The sequence below is a fragment of the Crotalus tigris genome, unplaced genomic scaffold, assembly GCF_016545835.1.
Source record: "Crotalus tigris isolate CLP2741 ecotype Arizona unplaced genomic scaffold, ASM1654583v1 scf7180000024124.1850442, whole genome shotgun sequence".
Classification (NCBI taxonomy): Eukaryota; Metazoa; Chordata; class Lepidosauria; order Squamata; family Viperidae; genus Crotalus; species Crotalus tigris.
The window spans coordinates 1296553-1323419 of record NW_024100400.1 but is presented as its reverse complement, the minus strand read 5'-3'; the positions used below and the strand labels follow the sequence as shown (position 1 = coordinate 1323419).

The window sequence follows — 26867 nt, the reverse complement described above, 5'->3', positions numbered from 1 at the left end:
TTTTAACGAATAAGAGAGTGATCTCATACCTTGAACGAGAGTCACTCTACGAGTTTTTGAGTTATGTGTGGAATGGGCAGGCTCCATTACACTCGTAATTTGAGGACTACCTGTATATTCCTCCCTCCCCTGAGAACAAAGAATCTTAAACAATGCAAAGTTATTTTTTTAAAAAAATTGGATAAAAAAGAATATGACCTGAGGTAATTTAGTATCTAAACCATCAAGGAAGATTTACATCAAGGATAATTCTGCAAATCATATAAATACAAAACATGCACTTCATTTCTGGCAGACAGCATATTTATAATACTAGTACACTTTTCAGTTTACCACTTTTAAGTGAAAGCTGGATTTTAAGTAATACATAACTAGAAAATAGAAACATGGATGGAAATATCACAGTGACCAAATATTATGGTGGTAATGATGTCCAGATGCTGTGTGCCCATGAAGGGATGAACTCAAAACAATAGAAATACTTCTCCAGGAGACAACTGCATCACCACATACAAAATATTAGGTGATATCACAACTCTACCATTCATTCCCTCCATTAGCATAAGCAGCAATTATCCTATAATTATTTTTGCTAGTAAAACAGCTCTTTCAATGTAATGTTCTGCTTTGTAACTAAGGTATTGCTCAAGTATAGGTCATGACTGTAACACTGTCTTCCATTGTCATAGGAGGGTTTCCACCAAATCCTATGGTGAACTTTGAATATACCTTGTCTTATTCCCTTGAACATTTTAAAGTCAATGTTCATTTAATTGAATACTAAGATTCAATATGTTAAACATATCTTCCAGGCAAACAATCTGTACAAAAATATCCAGAATCAGCATTAGACTGAAATGAAATATTTTCTATGAAATCCAAGTGTTAGCTGTTAATCATGTAACACAAAAAGTCTGGTGGCACCTTTTATAAGCCAACACACTTTATTGAAAGTGTGTTTTTGATGGTCCTCATAGACATGGGGACTTTGGTAATTTTCCTTTAAGAACCAAGGAGAGTAAACCATCAAGCCTGGTTCCTATGTAGTTGAGGTTAAAGTAATTATCTGCCCGTTTCTCATCTGGAATACAATAAGTTTTGAAAGCTTTACAGTGAGCAAGACAATGGAATGATCATAGTAGTAGAGGTCATGTTATCTGTTGCATGAGAATAGCTACCTTGAATCTATGGCTTGAAGAGAGACTAAGTATGTGGTTATCTAAGTAAGAGCTTAAGAAAATGAATGATATATATCATTCTAAAGATGGATTAAGAATAAGATCAGTGAAAACCATATCCAAACTTTTTGTGTGCATCAGGAATGGGAATGACAAGATCACTAGCATCTAAGAGAACCAAAGACGACTTAATCTTCAAGTCCAGGTTAGAGGTAACTCTATAATCTTGCTCTCCAAAGTACAATCTCAATTAAATTTTCTATAAGAGTCTGCTTTCAAGATAACATCTATAAATCACTGTACGGTTATCAGGGTATTTATAAAATAACTAACAATGAGTTATATTATAGTATTTTCCCTAGTATCTATCTCTGACTGACAAGCTTGTTTTTTCTCTGCTTTAGCTGTGTGTTCACCTCTTATGAATATAGGGACAAGAGACTAACAGTGCATCAGCAAGTTCCATTAAATTGTGTTTATTAAACCAGAATGAAATTCATTTGGCTCTGAAGTTATGCATTCATTTAAAAGCACCCATCTATTTATGTATTCATTAAAATAGTTCTAAAGCACCCTTCATCAAATGACAAGAAAGCAGTGTACAAAATGGAACCCCAAATGTATAGTCATAAAGAAACAGAAGAGAATGCAATAATAAAACAACTTGAAAGACAGATTAACCAATTGCCTTTAGCAGTTATATGACAAGCAGGTATAATGTGATCCTCTGTAAGGACCTACCTCAGTTAAGCCTCCCAAGAAAGCAGAACTCTTGAAACTTGCATTGTCTCAACAGGAACATTTATTGGAAGGTATTGATAGCAGGATAGTAAGGCAAGATCTGAGGATTTCCTGAGTGAAATGTTACATTAAAAGAGCCCTTTCAAACCCCATCCCAACTGTCCATCAGGCTGGTTTGAATTGAGCCAATCCATAGGGGTTAAGTTGTTGTGGGAAAGAACTGATAAGGCGCTGTTCTCAAGGATGTCAGGTTTCTCCGTGCTATTTCCCCTCCGCCTGGAGAAAAGGCAGATGGCCAGAGGCACATTCCTTTCACACCCCAAGAAAGATACTTCAAGAGGATAGAATAAAGAAAAGGAAGTATACAGCAGAACAACCTTAGGCCTCCCCTTCCCACAATAGAATAATAGAAGGCGAAAATGAGGTCATAGGAAAGAAATACAAAATACATTGGAATTCTGACATCCTCTCCATTTTTAGGAATAGCTGTATCTACATGATGAATTGAGCCAATGGTGAATTTGCTGAATTAATTTTTTTCTAAAGAACTTTTCAAAAGTCATTTGAGACAGAAATTAAAATGAAAAACAAGAAGACAGCCACGAAGAAGGCACACCTCCAAAATCCTACCAGACAGCAACATTTAAGGGAAGAGACCTAAAGATGCCAAGCCTATCTGATCTGGTTGGATGGGCAGATACCTTCATGGAAAGGCAGTTCCATAACTAACTTTACCACATGTTATGTAGGGCTTTAAAAGTGATAAAAGTGTACCGTGAAAACAACTGAAAGCGGTGCAACTTATGTATCAGTGATGTAACATGGGTGAAATATTAAGCACACAGAACTTTGCATGCTGCTGCATGCAGCACCAGTTACAGGAAATCTTTAAGGGCAGCCCCATGCAGAGCATGTTACACATTTAAGCTAAGAAGTGATAACCCAGGAGTGAGCAAGGCTCCCAGCTCTAAGAAAGAGTGCAATGACACACAAGATGAACTTGTGCAAAGTCCTTCCCTAGTCATGACTGCCACCTGCTTCTGTAGCAGGACCATGAGTCCAGGAGACCCAAATTGCCTACCAACTCTGTTGGAGAGAGTGCTACCTTATCAAATACGACAAATCACCAGGCCCCCAAGCATGAATAAAAGCCCAAAGCCATTCTGTCTTGCCAAGGTTGAGTTAACTGGTTAACTGGTTCATCCCCAGGCAGGCACTGGGTAGACAAGTGAATGGCATCACTTGCTCAGTATGAGGTGTTAAACTGTAGTATCATCCACATATAGATGACACCACCTTCCACTCTGTAACCATTTCCTATTTTTAATAAATGTATTTATCCATCACTTACCTTCACTTCCACATGGGCCATCAGAACAGCAAAGTTGGTTAAGTGATTACAGGAACATGTTGTGTGTGTCTTGTTTGTTGTGAGGAGCCGACAACCTTGAGTTGACCAGTATCCTGTCATTGTGCGTTTAGAATAACTCCAGAATGAACAGTTAGGGTTGAAATTTTCTTCTGACTGCTATAGGGAAGAAATAGATGAAGAAGTACTAAATGAAATCATCTCTGTTCTTCTAACCATTAGCAGCAGAGGGTAATGGACATCCCAGGAACATTGCTGTTCTCACTTTTATAAATTATCCCATGCCCAATTATTTGATTTGTTTAGAGCTAAAGTCAGCTCTGCAGAATTACTTCATTTCTATTACAAAACAATTATAAACCCCAAGTGGTTTATGAAGATTTTTTTTTTTAAGTAGCTAAGATAACTTCGTGGACGGGGGTTTGCTTTTCCTGAAAAGTGTCATATATTGTGGGTAGGGGAGGAAGTGAACACTTTCTATGATGTTTTCAGGAACAGTGACAAATAATCCCCCCCAAAATGTGAGACTTTCTGCCAGGGAAGCAAGTCCTCACCTTGATGTGTCTGACAGTGAACACAACAGGGTCAGCCAAGTAAACCTTATTGCTGAACTCTTTATTAATTGCTGCTGTGATGATGGGAGAATTCACTATGACAGAATGATTAGTAGACATGGCTTCCATCCCTAATTTCATGCTGGCATTCTCTGTGGACAGATAAGGGCCCAGATTGTTGTATAGGACAAAGGCCACTCTGATTTCACCTGAAACAGAAAATTTGGTAATAGATTAAATCAGTTCTCAGAATTTCTAATTCACAATCTTTTGCTCTATAACAAAAACATTCTCTTAATGGAGTTTAAAAAATTGCAGAACTGGTTGCAGGGTTGGAGGTGCAGCAACCTACTAATATGAACAAAGTGGTTAATGTAAGTAATCAGAGTTGCTGTACATATAATTGCAATAAATATAGTTCTAATACAGCCATATATAAAGATGCGCTACTTTGTAATATTGCAGGCTCAGTGTGAGAGTTATTATCTAGTTCTTGGTACTAATTAAAATAGGAATTTGGTTACTTTTCCAGCATTAAAAGCAATTAGACATATATAAGCCTATTGATTCTCAGGCTCAGCCATGAGATAATCTGTGTGTGACTTAGAGGGGCTTTTTGGAAGGCTTATGCATGACATTTTGCACTCTTCTGTCAATTTTATAAACGTGCTTTCTTAATCAAACTATAATCCTCCCCTATTCCCCCAATTGAGGTATTTGCAGGAAAACATGGACATGTTTCATGACTTTCAACCTCAGTAGTGGTCACAAGCCCAGTGATTCATTTAGCATTAGCAAACTACTATTAACTGCACCACTTTAGAGGTGTCTGTCTTTTACAACTAGTGTAAGTCTAGGTGCTACCAACTATCACTTCCTTAGTAATTAGTAGTTCAGTCTTAAGCTCAAACCCTCAGGATAGGAGGGCTAAGAGGTGACTTAGGACGAAATAGGATAAACAAAAAGAACCTACTCATTAATATTTATGCCCCTAATGGTACCTGTGAACAGAAGAAAACTGCTGCAATTTCAAAGCAAAGTTGTAATTTGTAAAGCTGGGAAAATAATGCCAGTTTGATAATTTGGTCTTATTACATTTCCTTTTTGCCTTCTCTTTACTCTTTTGCTAAAAGCCTACATGAAGATTTCCGTTCTAGTTGGTGTTTATCACAATGGTATTTATCAGGTCAATTAATATTGGCCAATGACAACAATAAAGTTAATGAGTTATGGGGGAAAGAAATATTGGTGTTTTGGAATGTAATAGACATCAAGTTCTCTTCCCCAAAGAACCAGATATGCATCCAGCCCCTTCATCCCTTTCAAAAACACATTTTTAATTTTTAAAAAAGTCTGTATGTCCTTATTTTAACAAAAAAGTAGCAGTCACGAAGCCAAAATAGTCAGAAAATGGAATCTGAATCACCACAGACCATAAATAACTATAAAACAAGAAAGGATAGAGAAAATATAAAACAACACAAAACACACTTCCCGAGTTTGCTCTTCCAATTTCAAAGCCATAATAGCAAAGCTACATCTTGGGCTAATAAGTTCCCAATCATAACAGATATGTCCATATGGGAAGTAAATGTAAAGTAAATAGAAACCAGGTTTCTAGCATATAGTACTGCAAAGGCATTGCTGCTGCTTGCCAAAACCACTGAATGCGAAGCTGGTCATAATGATGCACAGTATATGAGGTGCTTTCTACAAAATGAAGATATTATGGCTGTCTGTGCTTTCTCAATCTTGGCAGCTTTAAGGTGAGTGGACTGCAGCCTCCTCTCCAATCTTAAGGTTGCCAAGGTTGTTAAAGAATGGGAATGATACCGTATATCACAAGTATCAAACTTGCTGCATCACATGACGTGTCGCGACATATTGCGACTTTTTTTGCATTGCTGGAATTGGGGTGGGCGTGGCCTCTGTATGATGCAAACAGCCCGCGGGCTGGCAGTTTAACACCCCTGCTGTATATGATTTAAACAAGCATTTCTTAAATTCTGGTCAGTTTTTAATCAAATTACAGAAATGACCACCATGGTTCCACACAGTGTTGTAAACCTAAATAAAAAAAACTTATTTGCATTTTTTCCATCACCCATACTGTGCTCAGGAACATCTTTAAAGTTCTATGCATTTTGGTGCATATATTTCCTAATATATATGTTTTTCATGCAACTTCATTTAATATAGATAGTTTGGCAAGCAACCTTCTTTTGATAATACATTCTGTACACATTTTTCCTAATAAATGGTTTTTTTCAATCAATCTACATGACAAATTGCAGAGAAATGAACTGTGGTTTTTGGCTAGTCTACTTTAGAGACAAATGTTTTTAGTTCAAACTATGGATAAAATTTTATTTAATAATGCTCTTTCCTTCTATGCCTTTTTGCTGTGATCAAATTTAACATTAACTATTATCAACTGACCGATAAAAAGTTTCCTTGTGCAGTTGGTTGACCACTAAGAGAGTAAACTGCTGGACCAGATGAGCCAGAACTCTGATTCTGCTGAAAGAGATCCAGATAATTTGTCCCTGAAGCTGTAGCCTGATCACTTTTTCAACAAGATTCCTCAAAAATTGTGCCTACCATTCAGTGCAATAATGGCTTCTTGAAGAGGGGGCAGATTCTTTAAGCACAGATTGGATCATCTCCTTCAAAGACTAATTTGAAGGAGCACAACTGGAACTTAACCATACAGCATCTCCTTGGAGGCCTTGACTAACCAGAAGAGACATGGATCTTGTTGAGTCCTTCGCGGAAAGGCAAGACACGAGAAGCAGTTGTAGTTCTCAGTTTTCTTTATTCTGTGTTCAGCTTACAAGTAGATGGCTTCAGCAGCTCCCAAAACCTCCCAGCTTCTTATATAGGCATTTCCCGGGTCAATGCGATACTTTTCCCGCGCCAGCACCCGCGCATGCGCACGGCGCTGGCGACAGCCTGTCTGGTCCCGGGCAGCTTTGCACCTGCCCGGGACTGCCTGCAAACGCCCCGAGCCGTTTGCAAGACTCGAGACATAATACCCCTTTCCCCCGGGCTAAAACTACTACCAACATATAATCATTTATTTTATGCAGTGTTCTGCTTCCCAGTGCTCCTATCGTTATCTGGCTTTTGTTTAGCCAGCAATGTTATGTAATCTTCTAAGTATTTAGGAGATTTCCTTGCTCTCTGTGACCTTCTCAGTTCTGGGTTTCTGACAGATGTTCCCTGACTGAGGGGTGACAAGAGCCTGTTCCCCTTATCAAGCCTTGGTGCCTTCCAAGGACTTTGCCCCAATGCCTGGCCTGCTTGCTTGCCCACCAGGCTCGTCAGGCCAGGGCTCCTGTCACTTTGTGACCTGGTTGACCCGCCTAGCTGTAGGCCCTCGGGCCCCTTGAAGTGATAGCCACTGCTGGGCATTTCTGCAGACCCTCCTAAGTCCAACCAAGACCTGTCAGAGGGCTGTCCATCCCTTAAGTCCCGTTCTGTATCCGGGCTTGTGTGGGATTCTGTACCTTCCCAAAATTCAGTTACTTCCTGATTTGGGCTAGAGGTGTTGTAGTCGGGACTTGGTTCCTCGACCACCTCCCTGTATGTTTGACCCCCTGTAGGATTTGGGGTAAGGTCAGGCCAACTCTGGGGATTGTGTGCCAGCTCTCTTGCGGGGAATGATTTGTTGGGATGCTCCCGGGTATCCTCCGTGACTGGAGTGCTGTGTGATGTGTGTGGAAAGTGAGTATGCCCCCGGGGTGACTCCCTGGCTGGAGTAGGCGTGAGTGCCTGTTGTGTGGGTAAGCTCCATGAATTCCTTTTCGGAGCACTTGCGGAAGCTTGAAATGGGCCGTCAGTGGCTCCATCAGTGGAGGTGGGCAGCAGCTCGTGCCCTTCCCTTTGCTCCAAAGGGTCCCCCTCCCCCCCTGGAAAAGACCCAGGAGTCTCAGCTGGAAGATGCCGCCTAGGGCGGTGTTGGTCGATGTGCCTGCGCAGGACACGACCGTTGTCCAGGGCTACCTCGTAGGATAGAGGACCCGTGACCCTGGAAACAGAAGCGGGGACCCATGTATGACCAGGCCCGTAATTGCGAGTCCAGACCGGGGCACCCTCAAGTAGTTGTCTAGGTGCCCTAGGATGTGAGGTAGATGAAGGCAATCTGTCCGGATGCAACCGGTCAAGTTTAGTAGTAAGTTGACGCCCCCAACGAAGTTCAGCTGGGCTTCTCCCTGTAGAAGTGGACGGTGTGGTGCGATAAGAAAGGAGAAAGTCAGCCAACCTGTGATGCCAGTCCCCGTAGGTGAGTCTTTCAAGGCGTCCTTTGTGATGCGCACCATACGTTCAGCCATACCGTTGGTGGACGGGTGGAAGGGTGCAGACGTGGCATGACGAATCATGTTAGCCTGTAAGAAAGCTTGGAATTCGGAGGAAGTGAATTGAGGGCCGTTGTCAGACACAATGACATCTGGAAGCCCGTGTGCAGCAAAAATCCCCCTCAGTACCTGAATAGTCTTTGCAGTGGTGGTGGATGAGACAGGTACAACCTCAAGCCATTTTGAATGGCTGTCAACAAGGACCAAGAAGAACTGGCCCTGAAAGGGCCCAGCGTAGTCAATGTGCACCCTAGACCATGGGGACTGTGTTTCCTCCCATCTATGCACGGGAGCTTGGGGCATCTCTGGGCGAGATCGTTGGCACAGGTGGCATGCATGCACCTTAGCCTCAATATCTTTATCTAAACCAGGCCACCACAAGTGGCTGCGCGCAAGAGCCTTCATACGAACAATGCCAGGATGACCCTCGTGGAGGGATTCTAAGACCCTAGTCCTCATTGAGGTGGGAATGACAACTCTGTTTCCCCAAAGCAGACAACCCTGAGAAAGGGACAGCTCGTTCCTTTTGGACCAGAAACTCTGAAACTCAGGACTAGGGCAGTGCTCAGGCCAACCGGACAAAACCCAGGAACGGACACGTGAAAGTGTGTGATCTGTACCTGTTTCAGCGGCAACATCCCTGGCACTAAGAGGGAGCTCGGGCAAGGCTTGGATTGATAGAATGTTGACAGCTGGCGCAGGGTCAGCTTCTACTACTGGCAGGGGCAATCTACTGAGGCCATCAGCATGGCCCATTTCTTTCCCAGGCTTGTGGAGTAATGAAAAATCATATGCAGACAAAAAAATAGACCACCTAAGCATTCTAGGGGAAATGATGTGGGGAGTCTGCTTACGTGTGGTAAACAGTCCCAGCAGAGGCTTATGGTCAGTGAAGACCGTGAAATGCCTGCCATATAGAAAATCGTGGAATTTTTTAATTCCAGCAACAACAGCCAGAGCCTCCCTGTCTATCTGAGCGTAGTTGTGCTCAGCAGAAGACAATGTTCTGGAGTAATATGCAACAGGAACCTGAGGTGGCTCAGGACAGCTCCTACCCGTAAGGGGACGCATCACAAGCGATGCACACAGGAAGGGACTCGTTGAAATGTGCAAGTACACTGTTAGAAGTGAGCAAGGCCTTGACTTTGTTAAAACAAGCCTCATGTGTTTGTGACCAGTGCCACACTGCTTGCTTGTCTAGTAGCCTGTGAAGAGGCTCAGCTACACTGGCTTTATGTGGAAGGAAGGAATTGTAGAAATTCAGGAGGCCCAGGAAGGCCTGAAGTTCGGCCTTAGACTTTGGCCTAGGTGCTTCTAAAATAGCAGTTAGTTTGGATTCAGCAGGGTGAATCCCAGCAGCATCAATTTTGAACCCCAGAAATTCAGTAGAAGGCACCCCAATCTTGCATTTGTCTTTTTTGAGCTTGAGGCCTGTTTTCCTGAATCTTAACAGAACAGCCCTTAGCCTTTCAGCTAGAATGTGTGTGGAGTCTCCTGCAATTAAGACATCATCAAAGTAGGGGCAAACCCCCGGTATGCCCCGTAGTGTGTTTTCCATTACGCTTTGGAAAATCCCAGGAGCGACATTCACTCCAAACTGTCGCCTTTTTACCTTAAAGGCTCCCCTGTGGGTCACAATGGTCTGAGCTATGGCAGCATCATCATCAACAGGCAGCTGTTGATATGCTTGAGCTAGGTCAAGCTTTGCAAAAACACGCCCCCCCTTGAGAGAGGCCAGGATGTGACTGACCACAGGAACAGGATAGGCATGTTGCTGCAATGCCTTATTGAGTGTGCATTTGTAATCAGCACAAATGCGAATGTCCCCATTTGCCTTTAGAGGCGTGACAATGGGGGTCTCCCAAGGACTGGAATCAACAGGTTCTAGAATTCCCTGTTGGATCAGTTTGTCTAACTCAGTGTCAATTTTACTCTTTAAAGCAAAAGGGACCCTTCTTGCTTTAATTCTAATGGGAGTGACAGTGGGGTCTAGCTTTAAGGACACAGGGGGTCCTTTGAATGTGCCCAGCTGGGGGCTGAAAACATCTGCAAATTCTTTGCAGACTTCCTGTACGTCAAGTGTTTGCAGACTATTGAGTCCTGTGACGTGTATCCCCAGGGCCTCAAACCAATCGAGTCCTATGAGACTCTTTCGTTCACCCCCTACTACTAATAAGTCTAGTGGACCTTCAAAACTCTTGTATTGCACGTTAAGGGTGGCCTCCCCCTTAACACACACTCTTGAATTTTGAAAATCTGTTAACACAATGTCAGAAGGCCTTAACTTGGCCTGAGTTCCACTAGCGGAACAAATCTTCCTAAATGTATGCAAGGAGATGATTGAAAGGGCAGACCCTGTGTCTAGTTCCATAGTTAATGGAACCCCTTGTAGCTTCACCTTGAGTGACAGCTTTTTCTTAATGGGCTTGTGTGTGCCTGTCCTGAGGATGCTCCTTCGCGAAGCGCAAAACCCTACCCTATTCTGGCTGGGGACCCTGGTACCTTTCAGGCGCAGTTCTTCCTGAGGTTGTACCTTTCGTCGGCCCAGACACACAGCTGCAATGTGTCCTTGTTTGCCGCATGCCCGGCAGGTAGCGGAGCGGAACTTGCAGTCGGTTCTCCTGTGGCGACCTCCACAGCCGATGCACTTGAGTGGAGCTGAAGAGCTTCCCTTCTGATTTCCTTCCTTCGTGGGGTGGAGACGATCGACTTCCTCGTCTGGATCCTCCTCGGAGTTTCCTTGGACGTCTTCCTAGTGCACGGATGCAACTTCTGGACTTTTTCTGATCGGCCGCATGTTCTTGACGGCGTCGCCTGCTGCTTCTTCTGCGGTGACTTCTCTTAAGGCATCTTGGAAGGACAATTCTTCTTTGGCGAAAAGCCTCTGTTGTAGATCTCGATGCCTTAACCCGCACACAAATCGGTCCCTCAGTCGTTCTTCAAGGTCCTTGAACTTGCAGTGCTTGGCGGCCTTCCGTAATGCAGCGATGTACTCTTTGGCCGACTCACCGGATCGTTGATCCCTCTGCTCGAAGGTGTGGCGCCATGCGATGACAGACATCTTGGACTGGAAGTGCTCCTTCAGTAGCTTCTTTAGATCTGCGTAGCTGACAGACTCTACTGGAACAGGTGCTACGAGGTTTTCTGCGATTTCGAAGGCGTCTTGACCGCAAACACAAAGCAGGGTGGCAGCCTTCAAGCTCTCTTCCCTCACTTGGTTTGCCTTGAAGTAGTTCTCCACCCTGGCTACGTAGGACTCCCACCGCTCTGGATGTGAGACGTCGAACTCCGAAAGCCTTCCAACCTTTGCCATCTTCAGGAGACGGGTCTATCAGCCAGCCTACCCCCGAATGCGCACTGGATTGGCGAGTAGCTGCCGAGTCAACGCCGTTCCGCCGCTCAGGACTCACTTGGGTAAGCTTACACTTCTTCCTTTCCAGGCGATGTAAGGCATCCCACCCTCGTCGCCAGTGTTGAGTCCTTCGCGGAAAGGCAAGACACAAGAAGCAGTTGTAGTTCTCAGTTTTCTTTATTCTGTGTTCAGCTTACAAGTAGATGGCTTCAGAAGCTCCCAAAACCTCCCAGCTTCTTATATAGGCATTTCCCGGGTCAATGCGATACTTTTCCCGCGCCAGCACCCGCGCATGCGCACGGCGCTGGCGACAGCCTGTCTGGTCCCGGGCAGCTTTGCACCTGCCCGGGACTGCCTGCAAACGCCCCGAGCCATTTGCAAGGCTCGGGACATAACAGATCTAATACACAGGTAGACACACTTGCTGCTCCAAGGATTCTATTAATTTCCTTGGGACCAAAAGACTCAAACTCTTCCCAAATAACAAGCCAGACTAGTCTCAGTCAACTCGATAGGTCTGACATAGGTGAAGTCCAGCTCAAAGCAAATCCAAACAATTTTGTTTGATAGCTGCTCAAATAGTTTGCCATAGGCTCCTTTCTAGAGCAGAGAGAGAGTGACTTAGGCACCAGGCCAGTGTCCAGCTAGCCTCGTGCCTAAGGTGGTCCTGAACTCCAGGGGCACTTCTGATTCTGGATGCAAGGAAGGCAGATTGAAGTAATATATGTTGAAAAACTGTAAGTTTAGCAACAAAATCATGGTGTCCTGGTTGAGAGATGCTATGCAACAGGACCCTTGGCATGGGAACAGGAATTCTACCTGATCACTAAAGCCCTACTGCACAAACAGGACTTCATATGGTTATCTGCAGAGCAGTACTTCTCAAAGCCATCATTCTCCCAAATGACTACAGCCACTTCACTTCCCCTGCCCTTGGAGTTGTAGCTGGGTAGTCAGATTTCCAAGAGGAGACTTCCTTCCATGCTCAGGCTGATCTGACGGCAGCAGACAAGGTGCTACAGATGGTAGTAGACCAGGGCCTACAGACGGCAGCAGACCAAGTGCTACAGACGGTGATAGATCAGAGCCTACAGACAGCAGCAGACCAAGTGCTATGGATAGCAGTAGACCAGGGCTTGCAGACGGCAAAAACCAAAAAGAGGGATTTTCAAACAACAAACTCATGGAACAGGTGACAGATACTATTGTGGTATGCAATACATGTTCCATGTATGTGTTTATGCCCAAAGAATACCCAAACTATACAAGCATTAGATGTAAACTGTGTAAACCACTGGAGGAAAAAGTAAGGAATTTAGAGGCAACTCTAGCGAAACCCCAATCTATGAAAGAAAGCTATACCCAAACCGAACCAATTAATGAACAAATAACTCCCAGAGGATTTGACCCTACTGATAAACCCTCGGAGGAAGACAAGTAGAGATATGTCACACAGAGAAGGAAACACAATACTCATAGAAAGAAGCAGGATAAAACTAACAAACCCCTTCTGCCCAATTCAACCCAACCAGAAACAGCCCCACTAAAACTGAGCAATTGATTTCTTCCTTTAGATCAGGCATATCAAACTCGCAATGTCACGTGATGTATCGTGACTTTTTCCCCATTGCCAACAATAGTGTGGATGCAGTTTTGGCATGATGCATCCAGCCCGCAGGCTGGCAGCCTGTCTTAGATGGAAACACGCAGACCCACAACCTCCCCATCAAAGAAAACATGCAAAGAAACAACTTCAAATATCCCTAAAAAGTAACTTCAAATATCCCTTAAAAAGTCACATCAACAAACACACCAGAGATAAACAGAAAAGCACCTCGGACTGTAGCCCCCCAAAAAGGAAGGCAAGTGTTGGTTGGTAATAGGAGATTCTATTCTCAAAGGAATGGAACCAGTCATCTGCAGACCGGACACACAATCTAGGGAGGTATGTTGTCTCCCTGGAGCAAAAATCAAAGATGTGGTTGAGAACCTAACCAAAATAATTAGGCCTACTGATTACTACCCTTTTCTTCTCCTCCACATTGGGATGAATGACACAACAAAGAACCTGAATACAATAGTGAGAGATTACAAACAACTAGGCAATAAAGTTAAGAAGCTAGGAGCACAAGTAGTGTTCTCATCTGTACTCCCCAAAAAAAGACCAATATCCACTGACAGAAAAAATAATTCTAGAAATATACCATTGGCTAAAGGATTGGTGTTGCCAAGAAAACTTTGGTTTCCTGGATCATGGACTGCATTTCCTATGTGAAGGACTCCTAGCAAGGGATAGGCTGCACCTCAAGAAAACAGGGAAAAATGTACTTGGAAAAAGACTGGCCCAACTCATCAGGATAGATTTAAACTAAAATTGAGAGGGGAGGGTGACCAAATGCAATCATAAAAGCCCAGACCAGCACAATACCACTGAAAAAGAGAAACAAGAAATTCAAGAGGAAACCAGCATGGCTGCAAAAAGATCTCTCTGACAAACTGAAAGACAAAAAGGACAAATACAAAAAATGGAAAGAGGGGCACGTAACTAAGGTTGATTATCAGCAGACAGCTAGAACATGCAAAGATGAAGTCAGGAAAGCAAAGGCTCAGAACGAACAAAGACTTGCAACAGAAATCATGGATAATAAAAAAAAGTTTCTTCCAACATATTAATAACAAGAAAAAAGTCAAGGAAACTATAGGTCTACTAAAGAGAGAAGATGGCAAGGAAATAACAGGCAACAGGGAGAAAGCAGAGTTGCTTAACTCATACTTTCGTCAGACCTTCAAACACTCTGAATACAGCCATGTTTCTTCATTTTTTGGATGCCACAGCAATGGAAGGGGGAAGACTGCATTCTTATAGTTTAGTCAAAACAATAACTTTCTTGTGGAAACCAAGGTCAAGCAGCTTAAGTGGCGGGCTGGAGCTACCGTTAGGCAGCCCGCCAAAGGTGTTAATTGGGGATTGTGATTTATGACACATCAATAAATGGGGAGTTCAACTTTTACTTTTTAATCTTTTGGGGGAGATAACTTTCAGTCTTGGTTTCACTTTTGTTCATGCTGATATTATGTAGCCATTAAAATTGTTCTTTGAGAAAAGCAATTGCCTCAGAGTTCTTATTTCTTCTGGTCTCATTTATTGGAACCATGATATTAAACCAAGACTCCAAATTTCATTTATCCATGGGGTCCTGAGCCCCAGTCACCTATCCAAACCTTGAGAGAATGACAAAGGGAAGATGCAGAGATGGAAAAGAATCAATCCCAAGCCTGGGGGCAGCTGCAGCGGATGAGACACAGGCTGCTACTTTTGTGGAAAGTGTGGTCCTGGCAGCTGGAGCTAGACTAAAGTCCCATGAAGTCTCAGTGGAGAGGCTGACTCAGAAGGAGGAAGTCATCATCCTTGCAGGGACTTGGTGGTCTGATGCTGCATTGCTGCTAAAGAGTACACTGAGGGCTACAGAGGTTGAATTCCCATTGATTTCATCACAAGATCTCCCTTCATCTGTACTGATGAAGGCAAAGTGGCCAGCAGCCTGGGACGAATCTGGTGAGTGGAAGTATCTGATGGCCATCTACAGCCACTCAGTGGAACGCCTAAGGGAGAAGTTCGATCGGCTGGACATGGGCAAAGGGCGACAGGGTACCCGTCAGATATTTACAGGTGGGCGAGAGAATAAGTGGTCGCTGGAACCTCTGCTGCTCCAATGAAGCTCTAGCCCTGTGGTGATTGAGTGGACCATCTCCCCACTACCAAAGCCTGACCTGACATCGAGCCCAGTGCAATGGCGGAGCCCCAACCACCATCAATGCCAGGCCAGTCTGGATCGACCCCAACGACAGGCCAGTCCTGAATATTACAGACATTCCATCAGTCCTAAGGGACGCAGGTGTCCTCTTAGCCCAGATTGGCACTGTCGTTCACCTAGCCCCGGTCATTACCAAGCCCTGAGTGCTATTGGCGCTATGCTAGCCCCAATCACCATTGGCATCCTGCCAGCCCGAGGCCTCCACCAGGAGTTTTCCAACGAGGGGGATTATAGCGCCCCAGCCAGTTCTCTGACTTACTGCAAGCTCTATGGTATTGCTGCCCACCTGACCTACCTCCTCTTAAACCCACTTTTGATGGAGACCCCGGGAAGGTGACCATCTTCCTAAACCAGGTGTGGTCTCATGTTAATCGTTATGTATGGGCTTATTTGGATGAAGCCGAGATGATTGATGCCATAGCTGCCAACTTGGAGGGGGAGGCTCCAGAATGGGTGGCTGTTTTATAAGAGGAGCAAGCGCCCAAGCTATGGAAGTTCAATATGTTCACACATGGACTGAGAGCCAAATTCAAGGATGAATCCCAGGCAGTACAAGCAGAAAAAGACCTGCATGATATGAAGCAGAGGGTTGGCCAATGAAAGAATACATAAGAGAATTTTGAAGGTTGGCAGGGAGAATCAGGCAATGGCCTGAGCAGTCATTGATCCACTATTTTAAAGCAGGATTGGATCGCAACCTATTCTAGACATGCATCTGCAGAGGCAATCCTAATCAAATCCATGATTGGTACCGCTTAGCTACAGACATGGTTATCGAGTTGACCCAGTACCACAAACCTGCTGCTTCAGGACCGCAACCAAAGCGAGACCCGGTGAGGCATCAATAGTCACAGCGGCCTCCACCCATCACAATGCGTGGGTCCGTTCGAGCCTCCCCTGGACCCCAGATTAAGTGCTTCAGATGTGGACAACCTGGGCATCGAGCGGCAGAATGCCCAGTTCCTTTCCCTCCATCAAAAAGTGCGCCCGCAGCTCTGGTGAAACCTAGTTATAACTAGTAGCCAGCACTTGTTTGTTAAAAACAGATCATGCCAAACCAATCTTATGTTATTCTTTGATTAAGTAACTAAACTAGTAGACCAGCGAAATGTTGGGGCTGTAGTATACTTAGACTTCAGTAAGGCATTTGATAAAGTAGACTACAACCTACTCGTTGGTAAGCTAGAAAAAGGTGGAATAGACAACATCACCACCAGATGGATCTGTAGCTGGCTAACTAACTATACTCAGTGAGTAGTCCTCAACGCACTACATCCGCATGGAGAGAAGTAAGCAGTGGGGTACCACAAGGTTCTGTCTTAGGCCCAGTACTCTTCAATATCTTCATAAATGACTTAGATGACGGAATTGAAGGGGAACTCATCAAATTTGCAGATGACATCAAAGTGGCAGGAGTAGTCAACACCCCAGAAGACAAACTCAGGATCCAAAAAGATCTTGACCAACTTGAACAATTGGCCCTATCCAACAAAATGAGTTTCAGTGTGGAGAAAAACAAAGTCTTACATTTAGGCAGGAAAAATCAAAGGTACAAGTACAGATTGAGCAAGACCTGTCTTAAAACAGTAACTGTGAGGGGGACCTTGGAGTCCTAGTGGACGATCACTTAACCATGAACCAGCAGTGTGCAGCAGCAGCCAAAAAAGCTAATAAAATCCTGTGTTGTATAAATAGAGGCATAGTATCAAGATCATGTGAGGTACTAGTACTGCTTTATAAAACCCCAGTAAGACCACACCTGAAATACTGCAGCCAATTTTGGTCACCATATCAGAAAAAGGATGTTGAGAATTTGCAAAAAATTTAAAGAGCAACCAAGAGACTAAAACATACGAAGAATGGCTGCAGGACTTGGGTTTGGCTAGTCTAAAGAAAAGAAAAAATAGGGGAGACATGATAGCGGTATTCCAGTATTTGAGGGGCTGACACAAAGAAGAGGGGGTCACCTTATTCACCAAAGCACCAGAGGGCAGGACAAGAAACAATGGTTGGAAACTGATCAAAGAGAGAAGCAACCTGGAATTAAGGAGAAACTTCCTGACAGTGAGGACAATTAACCAGTGGAACAGCTTGCCTCCAGAAATCGTGGGCACTCCCATCATTGGAGATTTTTAAAAAGAGGCTAGATAGTCATTTGTCTGAGATGGTAGAGGTTCTCCTGCTTGAACAGGGGGCTGGACTAGAAGACTTCTACCTCCTTCCACCTCCATTCTATTCAATCTCAGTTATTTATGCCAGCCCAGCCCTCTCATGTACAATAAATATGTCTCAGTTGCAGGCTGACCTGGTATTTAGCAGTAGCAGCTGCTGCTGCTAGAGACCAGGGCAACTAAGGATCCAGAAACTTTGTTCTGAGGATTCAGCCATTGTTATGTTGTCTGCTTGATTCAATAAAGCAATTTGACTTACATTAATAATGTATTATAGCAAGAAAGATAATGAAAGTAGTATGATTTAAACTTAAAAGAAAAGATTTCTCCATTCCCACAACCATCAGTGAAGAGCTGAGCTTACCATTTCGACCGTTCTGCTTCAGTGTGTTTGCTGACAGCTGGATGGTGCTGCCAAAGCCAGTATTCTGTGGAAATTTAAGATCTTCCAGGTTTCCATCTGTGCTTAGCCTTGCAACTTCCAGCTCTATTAGTATGAAAAATGGAATGTGTGTAAATGCAACGTATTGATAATGCATTATAGGACAAAAGGAGGAAGAACAGTTTGTTCAAATCAATGTGCCTTAAATAGAGGGGTTAAATAGGATATATATATATATACCGTAGGATGGAATATATACATACCATATATTGTTCGACATTTACTAAAACAGTAGGGATTGTGAGGAGCTCACCAAATATTACCTTTCAACAATTTTTTCCCATTGCAAATTGGACATGGGAAAATTGGCTGGAAGAAGGAAGTCAATTCCTAGCAAGAATTTCACCCACTGAAACATAAGGATGTAGTGACAGCCGAAGGACAAAAAAAGGTGGTGATATTCTTTCTCTTAGATGATTAGCTGGCAAATGAACACAAACTTTTGCAAGGCAGAGAAAATTCATTAAACATGCTTATATTCAGGTTCTGTGATATAGAAATGTGGCAATATCTTCTGTATTTTTGAATCTTAAGCAATATAGGAGGATTGTCTTTTTGGCATGGCAGAATGATATCCCTTTATCTGAAGCATTAGCCATGTTTCTCCAAAGGATAAAATGTGCTTTGAAATGAGCTTAGTTTTATGAGCACCATACAAGTTATAATTTATCATTTTAGACTTAAACACAAGCAAAATAACCAAATCAATCCATATCAAAATGTCATAATTTCCATGATAAGGCAACATTTTGTTCCAAAGACTCTGTCAGCTTTCTATAGAAATTGTGTTTCCACATATTTCAGATATTCAGTAATATTCCTATTACAACTGGGAAACTCTTCATTTGATCTGGCAAAATGGAGGCTCATAGTTTTATCTCAATCATATGCAATAAAACTATTTTTTCTCCTTAGCAACTATCCATCACACTGAATAAGAATACAGATTCAACTCATCCTGGCTAACAGAACCATATAGCCTACATAGGATACTTCTGTAGAAGAAATTGCTAGAGAAGTCAACTAGTTTCTCTCAATATTACAAATTATATATATTTAACAATATGGCAATCTGATGAGTTAATTTATTGTAGGAAAGTTAATAAAGCTAACAAAATAATTCAAATGGTTCTTATGTACCAAGTGAAAGTATTATTTATAATGAAATCAAAGTTCAAACTTTTGCACTGCTTTCTCCCACCAACATGGTATAAGACTACAACATTATCTTTGGGGCAGAAGGGACTATTTCCAGCTGTCTCTTGTTTTAGTAGTGAATTAATCTGATCCCAGGCTGACTGCTTGCAATGATATGAAACCTGATGATGGCCCCAAAACATAGCAGATAATTGGTGAGTTATTAGCTAACACTAGAAAGGTTTTCTTCTCTGAACTGGCATGAGAATGGATTAAGAAGGTATTAGGCAATGTTATCAGGGCATATGAAAATAGAAACACATTTTATTGAACAGGTGCAAAATATATTTTGTTCAGAGACATTAATGAATTGCAAACATGCATAAAAGGCAAAAGTGAAAGCTTTTGTACAAGACAGAGCTCCCAAATAAATCTTGTCCATAGAAGATTGGGGTTTTGCTTAGGTCACTCTGAATGTCAGTGGTAAAGGCCCTTTGTATCATCAACTCAGATCAGATCAAATTGTCCCATATGATGGCCATAGAGCTGCCAAAACAAGACAAAAAATAGGAAATTTTATTCCAATATTTTAAGCAGCAACTGCACATGATAGCTAGGCTAGATTCCAGTCTCAGAAAGGAATCTGATACAGAATGGGACACTTGCCACAAGCTCTAAAATTTTTTGATTGAACAACATCTCTAGAGCTTTATTGGAATAGAAAAACACCTATGTATATAAAACAGGTGGCTAATGATCCTGGCTCTGATGACTTCCATTGCAGCTGGAATATGGTTATTGCTGTGACAGTTAGTAATATGCAGAATTGCATTTGAGAGATTATATGTCCTAGTAGTAACATCTCTTTGCTGATGATACCAGGTCATCATGGTTTGGAAGGATATGTCCAAGTGTTTAAAAACCTTAATTTGATACATTCTGAAGCTTTGATTTTCTAGGAATGATAGATAGAATATATCTTTTGTCCAGTGCTTTTTTTCTAAAAAAAAAAAAAAAAAAAGGTGCTGGAACTCACACATGTTATACAACCTGCCTTGCCTATCCTACAAGGTTCCATCCAAAAAAGGTGCCGGAACTCTGTTCTGGGCGTTTTATGAGAAAAAAAAAAGCCCTGCTTTTGTCTATTTTAGTTTTGTTGTAGCTAATGATTAGTTCCTCTGCAATAATGGACAAGAGTACAGAGGTCGCATCTCAAACTCATATATGCTAGAAGGAGCTGCACTGTCCACTTATAAAACTCTGAGCGTGTAGGAAGTTATGAAGATTCTTGGCAGCTCCTGTTTTTTAAATTCTGGTTTTACTATATTTTTATTAGTTTTACTTGTTCACTGCCTTGCATTACGTATATGAGATGGGCAGCCATATAAATCTATTAGATAGGCCAAAAACAGGTCTACTGCTGAGCATGGCTGGTAGTGGGGAAACTGAAGTTTTATCAAAACCTAGACCACTGAACAAATATAAAAACTAAGTAGTAGGGGCACCAAAATGCAACTTTGCACAACCACCTCTTTATGAATACACATTATAGGCACCCTAAAGCAGGGATCCCCATCCCCAACAACGGGCTGTGGCCTATTCGGAACTGGGCTGCACGAGTGGCTGGACTACTGGGCCATGGCCTATTTGGAATTGGGCCACCAAGCTGCAAAGGTTGGGGACCACTGCTCTGAAGCATTGCAATGAACTTGATTCCATCTTATGTAATTTCATAACTGATAGCAAAGGGCATCAATAGAAGAAAGAGATACTTCTCCCAGAGCCTGGTTCTAAGAGATTGAATAACATCTGTATTTAAACCAATCAAGACATTATAGATGGTTCTGTGTGGACAACTGATATATTTTTCTATCTGGTAGAGAAAAATAGAACACTGAACTTTTGTTGACCTTCCTCTGCTTATTCTTCTACCATAATATTATCCTGCACCATCCAGCTGATGTGGTAGAAGTTAACTTGATCCTTCTCTCTCTCTCTCTCTCTCTCTTTTGCATATCATGATTGATCTACTTCAGTCTTCAGTGATCAGGAAAGAAAGTTTCTATAAGTGAAAAGAGTGGCCATGACTGCGGCCAACCAGTTCATGTTTCTAGGACCAGTACTTAATTACAACCTGAAAATGAGTTGGCAATGTGGTGTGATTAGAAGAAAGGGAAATGAAATTTTAAAATCAAATGAAGCACAATGTCTGAATCATGGGAATGACTTGATTCTATTTTGTAACAGATCCAATATGTCACCCATATTAAAAGGGGTTTGTTTTGTTTTAAAGTCTCCAGCCTATTGTATCAGCAGGGGTTTGGTCCTTGTGCCTTTAACAAAGACGGCAATAAGCTGGGATAGAACATTACCCCAAATTGCAGTCTCTTGACCTTGAATGCCCCTCTGTGAGTTACAATAGTCTGGGCCTCTGCAGCTGCCTCATCAACAGGTAGCTGTTGATAGGCCTGTGCCAGGTGAAGTTTCGCAAAAAAAGTTTCGCTCCCCCTTGAGGGAGGCCAGGATGTGGCTTACAACAGGGACTGGATAAGCGTGCTGTTGCAATGCCTTATTCAGTGTACACTTGTAGTCTGCACAGATACGTATTTCCCCATTAGCCTTTAGAGGCGTTACTATGGGAGTTTTCCATGGACTAGAATCAACATGTTCTAAAATGCCCTGCTGGAGCAATTTGTCCAGTTCAGCATCTATCTTGCCTTTGATGGCAAAAGGTACCCTCCTAGGCTTAACCCTGATGGGCGTGATGTTTGGGTCTAATCGTAGTGAAATTGGGGGGCCCTTGTAGGATCCTAACTCTGAGCTAAACACATCTGCAAATTCCTTGCAGACTTCTGCAAGACTTTTGCAAATGGTGCAGCCCCATGACCTGGATTCCCAGGGCCTCGAACCAATCGAGTCCAATAAGACCCATGCGTTCACTCCCAACAGCCACCACACCCAGGAGACCTTCAAAATCCTTATGTTGTACTTTAGGAGTGGCCTCCCCCTTAACACACACCACAGAATTCTGAAAATCTGTAAGAATTAGTTTGGATGGCCTGAGTTTAACTCAAAAGCCACTGCTGCTGCATATCCTTCTAAAGGTATTAATTGAAATAATGGAAAGAGCGGACCCTGTGTCCAGCTCCATCAATAAGGGAACCCCTTGCAACCTTACGTTAATGGAAAGTTTCTTCTTAAGGGGCTTGTGTATCCCTGTTCTTAAAATACTCCTGCGCGATGCACAGAACCCCACCCTATGCTGGTTGGGGACCCTAGTACTTTTCAGACGCAATTCTTCACAAGGTTGGACCTTCTGGCGACCCAAACAGACAGATGCGATGTGGTCTTGTTTGCCACACGCTCTGCAAATGACAGAGCGAAACCTGCAGTCAGCTCGCTTGTGGTGTCCTCCGCACCCGAAGCATTGAAGAGCTGCTGGGACCTAGTCCAGATGTTCCTTCTGCCTCTTTCCAGTTGACTGGTGAAGCTTATCCACCTCTTCTTCAGGATCCGCTTCTGATTCTTCTCAAGTGTCCTCTTGATGTACTGTAGCTGTTTCTGGAGGGTTCCTAGTGGGCTGTAAGGCCTTCACAGCCCCGCCTTCTGCTTCCTCTGCTGTCACCTCTCTCAGAGCATCTTGGAAAGAGACATCTTCTTTTGCGAAGATCTTCTGCTGTAAGTCTCTGCTCCTCAAACTGCATACGAAACAATCTCGCAGCCTCTCTTCCAGATCCTTGAACTCACAAGGTCTGGCTGCTTGCCTTAATGCCGCAATAAAGTCCGCAGCAGATTCACCCGGCCTCTGATCTCTCTGCTCGAATGCGTGCCTCCAAGCAATGATGGACAACTTCGGCTGGAAGTGTTCCTTCAACATTTTCTTTAAATCAGCATATGTTACTGACTCCAGAGGTGCAGGGGCCACCAGATTTTCTGTGATGTCAAAAGCTTCTTGTCCACAGGCACACAAAAGAGTTGCTGTCTTCAGGCCATCTTCTCTTATCTGATTTACTCTGAAGTAATTCTCAACTCGTGCTACATATGAAGTCCATCTCTCAGGGTGTGAGACATCAAAATCAGATAAGCGGCCAATCTTCGCCATCCTTTAGTTTGCAACCTTCACCACTCGCTCCTCTGCAAACTTCTATTGTGGAAAGGGTCTTGTAGCCGAGCTCACTCTCCACCGACGCCATACTGGCAGGCTGGGACGCTGATTCAGACGCCGTTTTCCCCTCTTCAGGATTTCTGGGTGAGTCCTTAAAACTTTTTTTTTCTTTAGCTTGCAAAAGATCCCACCTTCGTTGCCAGTGTTAAGTCCTCCGTTCACTTGCGAATGATGAAGAGACATGGTGGCAATAAACAATGCTTTATTTCTTCTACTCCAACTCCAAGCAAGAAGCAAAAGGCACACAGGCCTTTTTTAGGGCTTGAACCCCGGATAGAGTGAACCAATAAGAGTTCTTCTTTCTTCGCGCCTTGCGCATGCGCACAAGGCTGGAGCTGCTCTTTCTGGTCCTGGGCAGCTTTTAGAATGCCCGGGCCCATTTGCAACAATTCTGGGCCTGCTGAGTTTCCTCATCAGGCCCAGGACACAACAGTGGGATATACACTAGCTCTCTTCAAATATCTGAAAAGATGTAAAGGGCTGGACACAGAACAATGGGTATGAGTTATAAAAAAAGTAAGTTTTGATTAAATGTTAGGGGAAGAAAACATCCTTTAAGTGTTAATAATTGGAAAGATGTTGAATTTCCCCTCACCAAATATGTCCAAGTAGAGCCTAGACAGCTATCTTTTGGGTGTGCTTTAACTTGGATTCTTGCATGGAGCAAAGAGCTTAGAATGATGGGCCCTTCCATCACTCAATTTTATAAAAAATATTATATGGTAGAAATGTGATAAAGCAAAGAAATATTGGAGTAGGATTCATATCCTAATTCAGAAGATTCTTAAAGTGAATATTGGAATAAAACCAGAAATGTTTCTTTTGGATTTAATGGAAAAAGACTTGGAAAAAAAATTGGAACTCTGATGTTTCTATAAGTTGATGGCAGCAAAATTACTTTATGCACAAAAATGGAAGTTTATAATATAAATAAAAAAAGAAAAGCAGGAAAAAAGCCACCGCAGGTGTAATCCATACAAAAGGGAAATAAAATTATATGTTTGCAAAAAAAAAAAAAGTATATAGAATGTACCTCATACAAAATTATGTCTACACTCAATACAGGTGGATATATGTATGAATGCATTTTTATTAGGAATGAATTAAATAACTAATCAGACTCTTCCTGATCAGTTAGTTAATTGATTAATTGATTGATTAATTAAGTCCTAGAAAGAAGCTAATTCCAGGTATTGCAACAGACAAATCTGGCAAACTGGTACCTTTTCTCCAAGTATTGGAGTAAGGTTAACAAGGAGACCATTGGCATATTTTTTTCCAACTACCTCTCCTTTACCCTGGCATCTAGCAATTATGGCATTCATATTTAATAATGTTCTTGGGACATGAGCCACCTGAGACCAAATTATCAGGCCATGTAGCCTGAGGGAAATGTTTCGGATACAATGGGGTAAAGAGCTCATTGAACTCTGACACTGCATTGTATTTTAACAGTCCATGATTAAATCATTAGTGGCCTCTACTACTGTCCCAAAAAGTAATGGCCTCACTGATTCAGTCTGTAACCACAGAATAGCTGATTGTGGCTATTGGAATACCATGTCTCAGCAAATGTAAGCATACAATTGACAGCTGGCCTGAAATATATCATAATTAACACATGCCACTTCAACTGATTCTAGATTCAAAAGTCCAAGATATATTTATGAGACAGCCAAATTCATTTTTAAATAATATCTGCTGAAATCTCCTAAGTATGGTTCCATTCCAGGTCTGGCATTAAAACTTAAACTCATTTAGAAAATCCTCTATCAAATGGTATGTTTGTTGAAATATCATATATCAATGATTCTTTTAAAGATATTAATTCAGTCTCTTCTTCTCAATAAACATGGTAAAAATTACCTCAGTAGAGAAAGGGGACATCAATTTTCTTTTACAAATAGTTTTGGTACTTATAAAATGGAGATACAGGAAACATAGGCATAGAAATGGTTCAATTGAGGTGCAAAAAAATACATTAGTTACTAACTCAGTGAATGTATCTATCTATCTATCTATCTATCTATCTATCTATCTATCTATCTATCTATCTATCTATCTATCTATCTATCTATCTATCTTTACATCCCCCTTTTCACCTAAGTGACTTTGGACAGTTTACAAGGAAAAAATATCAGAACTGTGCATGCTTCTGTGTCAAGGCTTCCATACTGAAGATAATACGTATGTGATTCAATTGCCATTAGCAAAGGTGCTTAGTAGCAATATGCTGTAAAACACGGGTGTCAAAATCGCCGTGTCATGTGACATGTCACAACATATCACAACTTTTTTCACATTGCCGGAGCTGGGTGGGCGCGGCCTCTGCAAGATGCAACCGGCCCGTGGGCCGGCAATTTGACACTCCTGCTGTAACATATTATTGTTGCTTGATGTTTTGAAGTACAATTTCCACCTTCTAAGGTTACTATAGCAATGCTGTCTCTGGTTTAAACCAGGAGTGCAAAACATCAGGTGGGCATCAATTTATGATGGGCATATTCCATGGTCACTGACTTGATCCTTTTCATCTCCTACTTTAAATACCCATGTGTTCTCCTTTCCTTTACTCAACCATCCTTACAAAAGAATGCAGTAGATCTCACATTCCTACATGCCTCTCTCCTCTTCACAAAAATGCTTTTGCAAAGAGGAGAGAGGCCTGCAGGAAGGAGAGTTTTGCCGTTGGCTGCATGCCTTCCCTCCCCCACCATTAATTCTGCTAGTGTAAGACTAATGGAGCTAATGGTGTGAGATAGGGTAGGCTAGCATCTACCAATGAAAGGAAAACAGCTACGCCAGTGTCTGAGAAAAAGACGGCCACTTTTCTGCTACATGGCCCAGTCTATTCTCCTTTCCTACCCCAACATCTTGAACTCTGGAGATCTTTGTAAGGTAAGTGAGTAATCAGTGATGGGGTTGGGAGGAGCATGTGGAACTAAGTGGGCTAGCAAAGCAGGCCCAGTGCCTGTGAGAGAAATAGGCAGGGGACATACTGCAGCATCTCCGTGGTCAGTCATAAGGGCAAATGACCGCAGTGGTGTTGCAACATACATAACTTCGGGACAGGATCATAAATATTTTTGGGAGAAGGGGTGTTATAACTTTGAACCATCACTAAGTGTCTTGAAAACTGTCTGTATTAAAGAGTTATCTGCAAAGTCTAAGCAATATTATTTGATCATTGAGTGCATATACTGCCTTGCTTTATGCTTTCTGGCTTTGGAAGCAAGCAAAACTATGATTTTTCTATCTTGCATAATAAATAATATGATCTTTTTAGCAAAGTTAAATTCTAGCCCATTTCAATGCACTGCTGTCTAAGACATTAATGTGAATTTGATTCATTTAGTCTTTCACTGTGTTGAGCTTTCCCTTGTTCATGCTTCTTACTTTCCATGTTCTCAATGTAATTCTGTCTATGCAGATTTAATTTTATTTTCCTGCATACTAACATCAGTAAATAGATGGCTTTAATCTATTGTGCCATCCTTAGCTCTTCCTGGTAGCACATTGAATGCCCTCCAGCTTGAGAGGTCCAAAATCCAGCACTACTTCATCATCAATTTATCTTGTTTGTTA

At 42.5% G+C, this 26867-nt stretch overlaps 1 protein-coding gene across 28 annotated transcripts in view; it reads right to left on the bottom strand.

Moving 5' to 3' along the window:
• The window catches only part of ADGRL3 (adhesion G protein-coupled receptor L3), a 638839-nt gene that overhangs the window by 199474 nt on the left and 412498 nt on the right, over nt 1–26867 (bottom strand). For 23 of the 28 annotated variants that reach the window (XR_005554203.1, XM_039322771.1, XM_039322772.1 and 20 more), the window contains 3 exons: nt 17903–18025; nt 3843–4051; nt 3271–3447 (listed from right to left, as the gene is read on the bottom strand). Coding sequence is in view for 27 of the 28 variants with exons in the window: in XM_039322771.1 (XP_039178705.1) it covers nt 3271–3447; nt 3843–4051; nt 17903–18025 (509 nt within the window). In the remaining variant the exon portion in view is untranslated. The remainder of the gene's footprint in view (nt 1–3270; nt 3448–3842; nt 4052–17902; nt 18026–26867) is intronic. The other 5 variants (XM_039322762.1, XM_039322765.1, XM_039322769.1 and 2 more) reach the window with 1 other exon arrangement.